The sequence below is a fragment of the Geotrypetes seraphini genome, chromosome 2 (genome assembly GCF_902459505.1).
Source record: "Geotrypetes seraphini chromosome 2, aGeoSer1.1, whole genome shotgun sequence".
NCBI lineage: Eukaryota > Metazoa > Chordata > Amphibia > Gymnophiona > Dermophiidae > Geotrypetes > Geotrypetes seraphini.
Window position 1 is genome coordinate 118829839 of NC_047085.1, and position 12216 is coordinate 118842054.

The 12216-nt window shown below is 45.2% G+C and overlaps 1 protein-coding gene across 1 annotated transcript in view; it reads right to left on the reverse strand.

Annotated features, from left to right (window-relative positions):
* MRPL15 (mitochondrial ribosomal protein L15) overlaps nt 1-11633 on the reverse strand; it is a 33214-nt gene extending 21581 nt beyond the window's left edge. The window contains exons 1-3 of the mRNA XM_033933656.1: nt 11483-11633; nt 10585-10742; nt 1136-1301 (exon numbers count right to left, since the gene is read on the reverse strand). Coding sequence (XP_033789547.1) covers nt 1136-1301; nt 10585-10742; nt 11483-11593 — 435 coding nt within the window. The 5' untranslated portion in view covers nt 11594-11633. The remainder of the gene's footprint in view (nt 1-1135; nt 1302-10584; nt 10743-11482) is intronic.
* Between the last annotated feature and the right edge of the window lie 583 nt (nt 11634-12216).

The following is a 12216-nucleotide window of genomic DNA, read 5'->3' on the forward strand; positions in this document are numbered from 1 at the left end:
GGTGCGGGTGCAGGTGGGAGTGCGTGCGAGCAATCCTTCGGGGTGGGGGTGCGTGCGAGCGGTCCTTCGGGGTGGGGGTGCGAGCGGTCCTGCGGGGGGGGGGGGGGTGAATCGGACGTCGGGGGGGAACTATGTAAAAAAAATTTTGTACAACGCGCTCACGCGTATAACGCGCAAGGTTATGCGCGGTTTGTAAAAACCACATATAACGCATGCGTTATATGCGAGAAAATACGGTAGTGACAATTCTGATCCCTTCTTGCAGCATCTGGGAGAATAGGCAGATCAGGAAGGCAGCCAAACAATCATAACGATGCAAAGGGTTACCTTATAACATGGATAGATACGAGCTTTTTTATGCTTATTTTTTGAGCACACAGTGCCATCTAGTGAGTGCACAGAGAACTAGTTCAACTCTACCTTTATTAATTTGAAATTGCACTGCAGATTTCAAAGTACCAATAAATTCTCCCAAGGAATCAAAATACCTACTACTACTAATTTCTATAACACTATTACACATAACAGTGCAGTGCATAAACATGTTATGAATGTTCTTGCTCAACAAAGCTTACAATCTATCCCAGATAGACAAAAAGGGCAAAACAGGCTAAATTAGGGAGTTTTAAAAATCATTCCCATAGCAATAAAAACCAAACAGCTATCTATGAAATTTAACAGATGATGCTGATTTTTTATCCCCTTATTCTTCAACAAGGTGGGCTTTTAGCCTGAATTCAAACAGAACCAGAGAAAGTTGACATATCAACTTGAAGTCTGTTCCAAGCGAATGGCACAGCAAAATGAGAGATGGCATCTGCAGCTAGCAATGGAGAAGAAGGGTACAGACAAGAGTGACTTACCTAATGAATGAAACTCCCAGGGAAGGGTATAAGAAGAGATAAGAGGAGAGATAGTGTAGCTGCAGAATAAATGCACTTGCTGGTCAGTAAGAAAAGTCTGAAAAGCATGCAGGAATGGACAGGGAAGCAGTGAAGTGACCTGAAGAGAATGGTCATAGAAGATGAATCGTGCAGGAGAATTTTGAACAGATTTATGGGAAAGGATGGTTTAGTGGGAGACCTGTGAAGCGCTAGTTGTGACAGGTGCAAAGAAAGAAAACATTAGGACTTACTTCTTCCACCAGCTGTATACCATAATCCCTCTTCTGCGGTTGCACAGTGATTCCTCTAGCATTTACCAGCTGAGTTAAATCTATTGGTTCAGAAGGATCCACTCTACCCAAGTCAATAAGGTACTGAAGCCGGTTGAGGCTGAGAGGTTGATACTGGCGTCTCAGGCTGAAAAAAAAAATTACTGGGAAGTGAATAGGAATTAATTTAATAAGGTACATAAAATTGTGGTGAGAGATCATATTGACAGCTCTCATTAATTTATCCTCGTTATGTCTTGCTGAATAATTTTTTTCTTTAGTCAGTAACACCATTCTGCATTAATGGGTGTTATCCCTTCCTGCCAGCAGGTGGAGGTGGATAAAATTGATTTCTGCCAGTGACATTACAAGCATAAGATGAGGTATTCCCCTGGAATAATTCAGTATTTTTCTCTACTTTCAGCAAGTGATAGGTCATGCCAATAGTGCTCTTGTCCAGCTCCCTGTTCTGTTGGCCACAGCTGCACAGCATGGTCAAGCCTAATGGACACTCCCAGGTCACAGTCTCAGGAATGTACCTAGTTGAGCTCAGAACTTCACTTTGTAGCCCCAGTCACACTATTTAGTGCCACTATGTGAGGTTTTGGCTTGCTCCTGCAAGGCCCTTGCCTGAGGGGTGTGGGTCCCAATCGCCCCACCCAGCTTACCTATTTCACTCTGTTTGGGTGTTTCTCTAAAATCAGCAAACACCCATAAATCCTGTCTAAAAAGATATGTTTCAGCAAAGGAAAATTATATCAAAGGGAAATTCGCTTGGTTGGTTCCCACCTCCCCCCCCCAAGGCTATCGGCGCTGCTCCACCTCCCCCCCCTCCCGAGAACCGGCATCACTTCATCCCCCCTCCCCCCCCCGAACAGAAGCCTTACCCCATCTGGCACCGGCATTCAGTCCACAGGACGTGCCGGTGAATGAAGATCCTTCCTGTTGCCTGGGCCTTGAGCATCTGCGCATACTCAAGGCCTTCTGGCTCTCGCTCGTAATCCAGTATGCTTTGTAACAAAGCAGTAGGATCAGCTGAACAAGCTTAACAGCCAAGAACTCTATCCCCACACTGTCACACCACACAGTCAACAACCAGGTACACACCAAGTAGACCCCCTGACCAAACCTACAGAGTACAACAGAGACAAAGGGTGGAACTCTGGATTCATCTGCTAAGACTAAAGGAAACAAAATAATCAGGTATGATACATAATTTTTCCTTAGCAGCAGCAGCAGATAAATCCAGAGAAGAGTGGGATGTTGCAAAGCAGTCCTTAGTAGGATCGGACATAGAAACAGTACGTAGGAAGGAGGAGATACTGAGAAGGATGGTTCCAAAAACTGTTGTCTCCCAGACACAGCACAAAGGATGCCTGATGGAGCTATACTTCAGACATAACTAGCTGCCTCACTGAAAAAATACTGGAAGCTGCACTCCAAACCTCCGCAGAGGGAAACCTGGTCCACTCAAAGCCCCAAACTAGACCATTAGGACAGGCAGAAATAGGAAGCCCCCCTTCCCCCCAAATACAAAGGGCAAGCAAAGCTGAAAATCCCAGCAGACCACAGGGATTAAGTTACATAGATCTCCCTTAAAAACAAAAGCTCACAACAGTCACAAATGGTATTCATATAGCAGTTTGACAGGACTGCAACTAACAGCTAGAAAAAGGGTCACACTCAACTCTGAAAATTGACTTTTGCCCAGTATAGGGAACCAGAGCTGTTCAACTGTTAGAGATCAAGCTGCACTCCACTAAGGAGCCACCCATGGTCTTCTGCGATGAATCAGTGTGCAATATGCAAGAAGGAGGTGCACCAAGCATGCTTCTGGATCCTCCAGAGTTTAAGGCACGCCAAGCAGGCATCCAGAACACCACTCTATCTTGAGATGAAGCTCCAATAAGCAGGCAACCAAAACAATGCTCCACTTCCAATGACGGAGATGCGGCATTCAGGCATCCCATCCTTGGTGTGATGCTCCCCATGCAGAGATGAGGACGCGGGAAGCAAGTATTCATAGCAGTGCTCTACAGCCAGAGAAAACTCCATAGCAAGCAGGCATATCCAGAGATGGAACCACATAAAGCAGACTGATGGAGCATTGCTCAACATCTAGAAATTGGGCTGCACCAAAGAGGCCATGCTCCACATCCAGAGATGGAGGCATGGCATGGCACGGAGGCAGATGAAGCTGTGCTCTACATCCAGAGATGGAGCCTTGCTGCTAACTTAGGTGAGGCTTCGTTCCTCATGCAGGGACAGAGCCGTGCCAAGTAGGCAGTCAAGGCCACACTCTACATCTAGAGATGGAGCTGTATCAAGGTGGCAGGTAGATCCGTGCTCTACACCCAGAGATGGAGCCATGCTGTTGAATCCAGCGATACCACGCTCTACATTCAAAGATGTCGCCATGTCAAGGAGAGAGTTGAGGCTGTGCTTTACATCCAGATATGGAGATGTGCTGCTGAATCATGTCAGACAGGTCGTGGCCTGTTTGGGCCGCCGCGGGAGCGGACTGCCGGGCAGGATGGACCTATGGTCTGACCCGGCGGAGGCACTGCTTATGTTCTTATTTGAAGCCACGCTCCACATCCAGAGATGCAGCCATGGCAAGTACACAGTTGAAGCCATGCTATACATCCATGGGTGGAGCAGTGCCAGGGCGGCAGGTGGGTCTACGCTCCACCTCCAGAGAAGGGCCCATGCCTCCTAAGCATCTAAAAACACACCAAAGAAGCCACATAGCCCTACTATATTGAGGTTGGTAGAACCTGTTCTAGATCCACATGTGAGATCATACTAATCAGGGATCCGGAACTGAATTAAACGGATTAAGCCCTAATGAATATGCATGGAGAAGATTTGCATGCCTGGCACCTCCATTATATGCAAATCTCTCTCATGCATATTCATTAGGGCTATCCTGAAAACCCGACTAGCCTGGTGGTCCTCCAGGAGAGGGTTGGGAACCACTGATCTAGTCAGCAAGCTCTTTTTAGGGACACAGAGTAAGTGCTGAGTTGATCCACTTCTCTGATGATCTTTGGATTCTTTTGCTGCATATGAGTATGCTAGCTTGTTTAGGATTTGTTCATTGGTCATTCTCCAATAGGCCATGAAATCTTGGTGGGAAGGGATAGTAATGAGTTATTTATTTCATTCCAGTATGATTCAGGGGTTATAATTCGAGGCAACTCAGGGACGGGGGGAGGTCAATATGGTTATTGATATCTCTTTTCAGAATATAGTGAATTCTTGGTGGTCTAACCAAGGTACTTTGGATAGGGAATTAAATTTTCGAGTAGCTTGTGATTTTTGCTGACATAGAGGCGGCAAGTAGATCTAACTGATGGCCTTTTTTTTGTGTATGGGTTGTTGAAACAAGGGTTTGAGGTCTGGCTCATTTAAGAGGTCAAGGAATTTGAGGTTCAGTCTAGGTGGAAGGTGGAAGTTGAGATCTCCTATGATGAAAGTAGAGTTATATTGTACCATGCTTCTTGAGATTATGCCTAAGAACTGTGGTTCAGCTTCTAGCCACTTTCTAGGAGGGATGTAGAATAGATGGTGCATTGGGAAGAGTCACTGTATTTCTACCATTAGTAGATCTAGTAAAGTGAGTTATAGATTCCATGATTTTGATGTGAAAAGATGATTTGTGCAGTATTGCAAGATCCCCACCCCTGTGACCAATAGGTGAGTGATTTTTAATCTGTTGGGCAGAGTAGTTGTAATCAGGGGTCATCTTGCACTGGTATTCATGTTTCAGTTAAGAATAGAAAGCCGAGTTGCAATTCATCGAGCAGATGTTTTATAATTTGTCTTGTGGCCATTGATCTCGCATTAACATGGCATTGAGGTGAGTGCAACTTCATTAGTGTATGTGGTTGGGATTCTTATTAGGTTGTCCGGGTTTGGTTTAGTGATGTGATTGTGGTGTGGTTCTCAGTGTATGGGTGGTCAAACCAGTGTTGGGATTACCCACTGCATGTGGTTGGCGCAGTTTATCATTGGGTGACTCCATGATGGGATTGTGTGTTCCGAGGGCTTATATGATCTAAAGGGGTGGGAGGGGTGAAGTAGGCTTCAGTTCATCTGGTACTGATCAGTAGGCAGAGAATTGTTATGAGATTCCAAATCATTTCGCTTAGTTCACTGTAGAAGATAGATTAGGCGAGTGTTGTAGATGTATTTGTATGAACTCACATTCAGAAATAAGTTTGGTGAGGCACTGTAATTGTATCTGAGTTGGCTCACGCTCAAGAGGTTGGATCCCTATAGCCTCTGGGTGTGATTAAGTGCTATAATTGTGTCTGAGCTGACACTGCGAGTGACATGAGCATGGGGGGAGGGGGTCTGCCCCGATGTCCCCCCTGCTTCTTGGTGCCCTGGAGGATGGCTGTGACAGACGTCAACACTGGGGGGAGGGGGTGGAACATAACAATTTTCTTCACTCTCTCTGATACTTTTCAGGCTGCTGCAGCGGTTTGGGGGTTTCAATGGGTGGTGGATTTGGGATGTAATGAAGTTCTTATTCTCAGTTTGGGACCTTGCTTTTGTGAACTGCACAAAGAATTGTACAAAGAAGCACGCTAAAAAGTGCACCTTTGAAATGCACGTTAGGCACATAGCAGGAGCTTTTTTTTTTTTTGGAGGGGGGGGGGTAGAGTGACTCTCCTATGCCAGTCCAACTCACTCTCCTCTTCTGCTGATAGTGGATCCCAGTGGGGCAGCTCCTAGTGGCAATGGAGCTGCCCCATATTTAGGTTTGGTGCCTTCAGGCTCCCACTAATGGCGGCTCATAGCAGGAACGTGAGGGCAGAATGACTCTCCCACGCCAGCCTGACTCACTCCCCACCTCTGCCGATGCCTCAAAAATTCCCATGTCCTGTACCTCGAGCCGCTCAAGGTCTGCTGTCCAGTAAGGCCTTAGGGCGATGGTCCGTAACACTGGCCATCAGGTCATCCAGACTCTTGCCAAATAGCATCTGCCCCTGAAAGGGAAGCCTGCTCAGTGTAGCTTTAGAGGTTGAATCTCCTGCCCATTGCCTGATCCAGAGCATCCACCACTTTTCAAGGAGGCAAGGTCAAAGGCAAACCCTCTAAGGAGAATGATCAAATAGAGCCACCAAAACATACTGCTCTTGGCCTCCAGTTACCAAAAAGAGAACATGGGGACAAACTTTGTCCCTGTTCAAACCCCTTGAGCTCAGTCCCTGTCACTGCAAGCTTCATCCTGTCCTTGCCCCTCCCCAAACTCTGTTTGATCCCATCAGCACAAGCCCAGCTTATGATTTTATATTGAAATCATTTTATTAAAGTATAAATAAAACAATATTCTGTACAATTGTCATTTTATAAATCACAGAACAAGGATCATCAAAATCCCTGTCTCGCCTCCTCCTTACAAATATCCCCTCTACTATTGAGAAAACTGAACAAGCCAAATTACTACAGAATGCTACTTAGAAAAATCACGCTAAAAGAATACCTCAGTCACACATGGAAGAATAGTGTTAGGGGATTGCAACTACGGTTAACTACCCCCTGGCCAAAGAGAGCCCTAAGCCCGCTGGAAGCTAAAGAAGCATGGCCTGGTAGTGGAATTTGTGGTCCCCAATTATGTCTAACACCAGCTCTGGCAGGATACACATTTCAAATCTGATATATTCTAATCACAAAATAGAAAATAAAATTATTTATTCTACTTTTTGTCACCTGGTCATTTTATTCTTCAAATCACATTGGTTTCAGGCTCTGATTTCTGTTTCCTTCTATCTTCTCTTAACTCATTCGCTAGGGTCTCCTGACCAATTAATATTTCTTCTTTCCCCATGCTCACCATCAGGGAGAGATTAAAAAAAGGGAGAAGGGCTGCTGCGGGATAAGGGGAGCAGTGAAGGGGTGGTCGTGGACACAGGGAAGGTAAAAGGAAGGGAGAATGGGTGGACAGCCGAGGAAAAAGAAAGACAAAAATACAGAAAGCGGCTAAGGAGAGAGAGAGAGAGAGAAAGAAAGAAAGAAATAAAGACAGACACACACACACATATATTCTAGCACCAGTTAATGTAACAGGCTATAAAACTAGTAGTAATAATAATAATAACAACTTTATTTTTGTACTAGTCTTTAAGCTTGTTACATTAACGGGTGCTAGAATAGATGTGTCTGTCTGTCTGTATTCCTTTCTCTCTCTCTCCTTGGCCGCTGTCTGTGTTCTTGTCTTCCCTCCCCCCCCGAGCAAAGCTGTCTGCCCCAGTACACCCCTCCCCCCCCAAAAGCAGCCCCCTTTCCCTCTCCCTGACTGTCTCTCCATGGCCCCCCTTCTGTATTCCCCCCCGAACAAAGCTATCTGCCCCCAGCACACACCTACACCCAAAGCAGCCCCCTTTCCCTTTCCCTAACTGTCTCTTCAAGGCCCCTTCTATCTTCCCCCCAGCGCAAAGCTGTCTGTCCCCAGCACACCTCTTCCCCCAAAGCAGCCCCCTTTCCCTCTCCCTGTCTTTCCATGGCCCCTTCTGTCGTCCCCCCAGAGCAAAGTTGTCTGTCCCCAGCATACCCCTCCCCCCCAAAGCAGCCCCCTTTCCCTCTCCCCCTGTATTGTTCCCGTTCTTACCCTCCCTCCATCCCGGCGTCTTCTGGCCTGCTCCTCTTCAAAGCAGCCTGCGATCGTGGCCAGCTTTAACAAACCTTGTAGGCCGTTCTCCAACTCGGTAGCATGTTCCCTCTGACGCGATCCTATGCGTCAGAGGGAACGTGCTACTGAGGTTGGAGTGTGGCCTGCGCAGTTCACTAAAGCCGGCCACGATCGCAGGCTGCTTTGAAGAGGAGGATCAGCGGCAGCGGCGGCGGTTGGTGAGTGAGGGCGGGAGGGGGGAAGCTCCAGTGTGTTCCCTGCCGAGGACGCGGGCAGGGAGAGCTTGCCTGCGCTTCCTCCAGCGGTTGGTGAGTGAGGGCGGGAGGAGGGAAGTGGCCAGAGTGATCCCTGCCGCCGTGTTCTAAAATAGAATCTGGCCACGGATCAGAAAACATGGCCGCAGGGATCACGAAACCCTAAGTGCGCATGCGCCCTTAGGGTTTTATTATATAGGATATCGCAATACCACAAGCAGTTCAGAGCTGTTTACAGAGGAAGAGACTGTATACAGACAGCGATGTTACAGAAAAGGACTTTCAAATTACATTAGCATGCCAAAAGTAGTCAAGATTTATTCGGAAGCATTTCAAAGATACAAGAAGTCTAGCAGTCACAAATATGTGGAGAAAAAAGCCTCAAACTTAAAGGATCCTTCTCGGGATTATGTACTCTTCTGCTGGAGCAGTGAAACTTTTGGAACTATTGGAGTGTGTGAAGAATTGGGAACTATGACCTGATGTTTGATTCTCCAGCTAAAGACAAGTGTTTTTCAAACTCTATTGTGCAGACAGTGGTTTGGACTTTTTTGAGAAATGGAGCAAGTTCCCTGTGGAGATTTTTTATGTCAGCTAGATGTTTCTCAATTTATGCTGTTACTTAAGTTTAAAGTTTCTTTCTCCATATTTGTCACTGCTACTCTGTAGGTTCCTTCTTCTGCCTGGCTTGGTAACAATTAAATATAGATGTGGCATTTGTTTTTAGTACCTCAATATTGGATTGTGAATGTGGCAGAAATGCAGCTCTCTTGCACCTGCCTCTTAAAATAGCTGCCGCAACCTCTCGCAGTTGCTCGTGGCATTTCCTGTAGTACTACGAGAGATTACGGCAGTCATTTTAGAATCAACAGCGAGGAAGCAGGAGCAAAAGGGCCACATTCCTGCCACAACTCCTCCCGCTGGACCACCAAATACCTTGGAAGGCCTGGAAAGGGGGGAGGGAATAATATGGTTGGGAGATTAAAGGTTGGGTCCTGGAGAGGGGAGAGAACCTTGGCTATAGGTTGGGGGGGAAGGGGAGAGAGATGCCAGACCATGGGAGAGGAGAGAGATTGTAAGGGAAGGCAAGACACGGAAAAGTAGATTTTGAGAAGAAAGCAGAAAAATGGAAAAAAGTTGAATGTTACATGTTAATGTCAATGATGAATGCAGAGCAGAAAGTGAAAAAAGGGAGAAAAACAGTCAATGGACAAGAAGGCCCTGGAAACACAGTTAAGAGCACAGTCAGAAGGAAGTGCAACAAGAGACTGGGAAAGGATGATTAGAAAAATAAAGTCACCAGACAACAAAAGTAGGGAAAACTATTTTATTTTCAGTTTAATGATCAAAATGTGTCAGTTTTGAGAATTTATATCTGCTGTCTATATTTTGCACTTTATTTGTCTATTTTATGTAGCTGTTACCGAGGTGACATTGCATATTTTAAAGTCATCTGCCTTGACCTCTGAAAAAAAAGAATATAAATTATAACATTTTCTTGGTGTAGAGTGCTTCATGTAGTTTGTGGCTTCCATTATGTATTAATAAGATTATATTGTGTATATGAAAAACGAATGGAAGAAATTGCTTTACTACAATTCTCCCTCCGTATTCGTTGTGATAAAGGATTAACAGACCCGCGAAAATAGAAAAACTGTGAATAAACTTTTTCATATGTTATTTGCTGTTTTCTATTAAAAACCATCGTGAATATGGTGAAACCGCAAATAACATGGTGGGAGACCTGGCCTGTTCCTGAAGGAGAGGCAAAACACGATGAAAAAAGTGCTGGGAATCAGCAGTTTTCTCTGTAAACACTTGGAATCAGCGATTTCTCTATGCAAGCTGACGTAATTTGGGGGGAGGAGCCAGCAAGCTAAAAACCGCAAATAATCAAAACCACGATTGATGAAACCGTGAATACGGAGGGAGAAGTGTATTATTATGGGGGCAGAGTCTGGGGTAGAGCTTGGGCGGGGTACTGGGCTTGACCAAATTGAGAAACACTGACCTAGAGAACTGGTATAGCTTAATAATAATAACTGCTAGCCAACTCAAGCAACTGAAATGGATGATCTTGCCTAGATTTATCTTTTTATTCATACCCCTTACCAAGATCCCCTCAAAGTTAGAGAAATAGATAACATAAATTTGTGTGGGGAAGGAAAGAGCTCAAAATGAACTTAGAAAGGCTAACATTAACAAGAGAGAATGACATTGGGTGTCCTCCCAGTGGGTAGCCTTCAGCATAATCAATATGCAATAAACAGATGTCTGCATAAGTAAATGCCACAGAAAAGCTACGTTTTGTATTCTCTTTTCATGGCCAAATTTGCTTTTCCCTAGGGAGATGGGGTGAAAAGAATAAAGTGCTTTTTATCTTGGTTTGTACCTGGGACTTGGGCACACAAAAAAAATACAACCTGTTGGGCTGATATGCACAATAAAATATTTTGGTTTTCCTCCTTACTATAAAGATAAAGGTTAAACATTTAGAAAATACAATTTAAATTAAAAAAATATCCTACAGGTCTTACCTGTGTCCTACGTTATAGCCATACTTGGGAATTACCAAGTAAAACGGAGTCTGCCCTCCTTCAAAACCTAAACGGGGACGAGTTCCCCTTTGTCCTTGTCCTTTATGACCACGCCCACTTTTCCCACCACCATGAATACCCCGGCCACGTCTCTTTTCCTAGAAGTAAACAGGCAAACAAAAGATGTCAAAAAAACAATAGAGCTTTTTCATCAAGAATCAAGGACATTCGTGTTTACAGGTAATTTATACCCCATCTTGAAAAGCTGAAAAACAGTGGGTATAGAGAAGTACACTGGTGGCTAGGTAATATGCTGACTAAAATGGAACACCAATGAATAATCCAGGACTCAGCAGTGATATACAGTATAATTATTTTAGAAAGGGTACTATTGGCCAATTAACCCCCTCCTTTACAAAGCGGCACTAGCTAATTCTATTTAATATGCTGTATTATTTGGTTGCATAATTTTATTTTTCTACCTCCCAGCACATATTTCCCTTGAGTGCACATCATATCAATATCATCTCAGCTCTACCCCGCTTTTGCTTTCCCAAATATCCGAGTAACCCACCGCCTACGGATAGCTGTCCACAACCTACCAACCTTGCATCCCTTACTCCAGTCAGAACAGATCCGAGTCCAAGCTCCTAACAACCGGTGAGCTTAGGCAAAACAAATGAATTACGCTATTTTTGACTCACTGAGTAACCAAGCCTATCCTGTATTCTCTGTCTACAAATCACGCTATCACCCGCGTCTATAACCAACAGGAAAACAATAACTGGCTGTAAACGGTGGCCGGGACATGCGCGAAGCAGTCTGCATCGTTTTGCGGCGACACTCTCAGGTTCTTCCCTAAAGGCAAAAGCGAGACTCCAGCGCTCCCAGCTCTTACCCGGTGCTTGGCGCCAGGGTTAGGTCTCAAATTAATCAGTGAAACGCGAGGTAACGAATGCAGCAGATCGCGCGCTGTCCGCCCAGCACCACTACCTTTGGCGGCTGCCATGATGCCTGAAGGACACTCCCCCCCCCCCCCGGTCACTACTTTACGGCCGTCGCAAAATCGGCACGGATACTATCACGTGGTAGTGAGAGTGCGTGTGGCTAAAGTCAAGGCTAGGGGGGAGGAGAGATTCCATGACTTGTTCTCTGCACTGTTTTTCAATTCCATAAGCAGGGCCCCTAGGCAGACGAGTACACCTGGCCGTGCCCCGATTCATTTACCTGTTTTCTTATTTACTTCTTTATTTCCACTTGTATTTCTTTTTTTTTTTTTAATTCAAAACAAACCATAAGTCTGTATTAATAACCAAGTTTGCAATTCCTCTCAAGTGCCTCACTCTATGTCGTCCAACTTTAACCCATATATATGTATAAACAACCAAATCTGTAACTCCTCTGGTACATTCCACTCCATGTATGTTAATTTGTAACAAAACAACAAGGCAAGCAGTCCACCAAAGAATCCAACCTGGAACAAATGAAGATCGGCAGACAATAAGGAGATTCAAATCAGGTATATTTGAGGTGCTCCCAAGAACCATAGGTAGCAGAATGCTTTTTTGTTTTGGGGGAGCCTGAAAGCTCCGCCCCGATCCTGCCCAATCTCCGCCCCTATAATAGTACTAA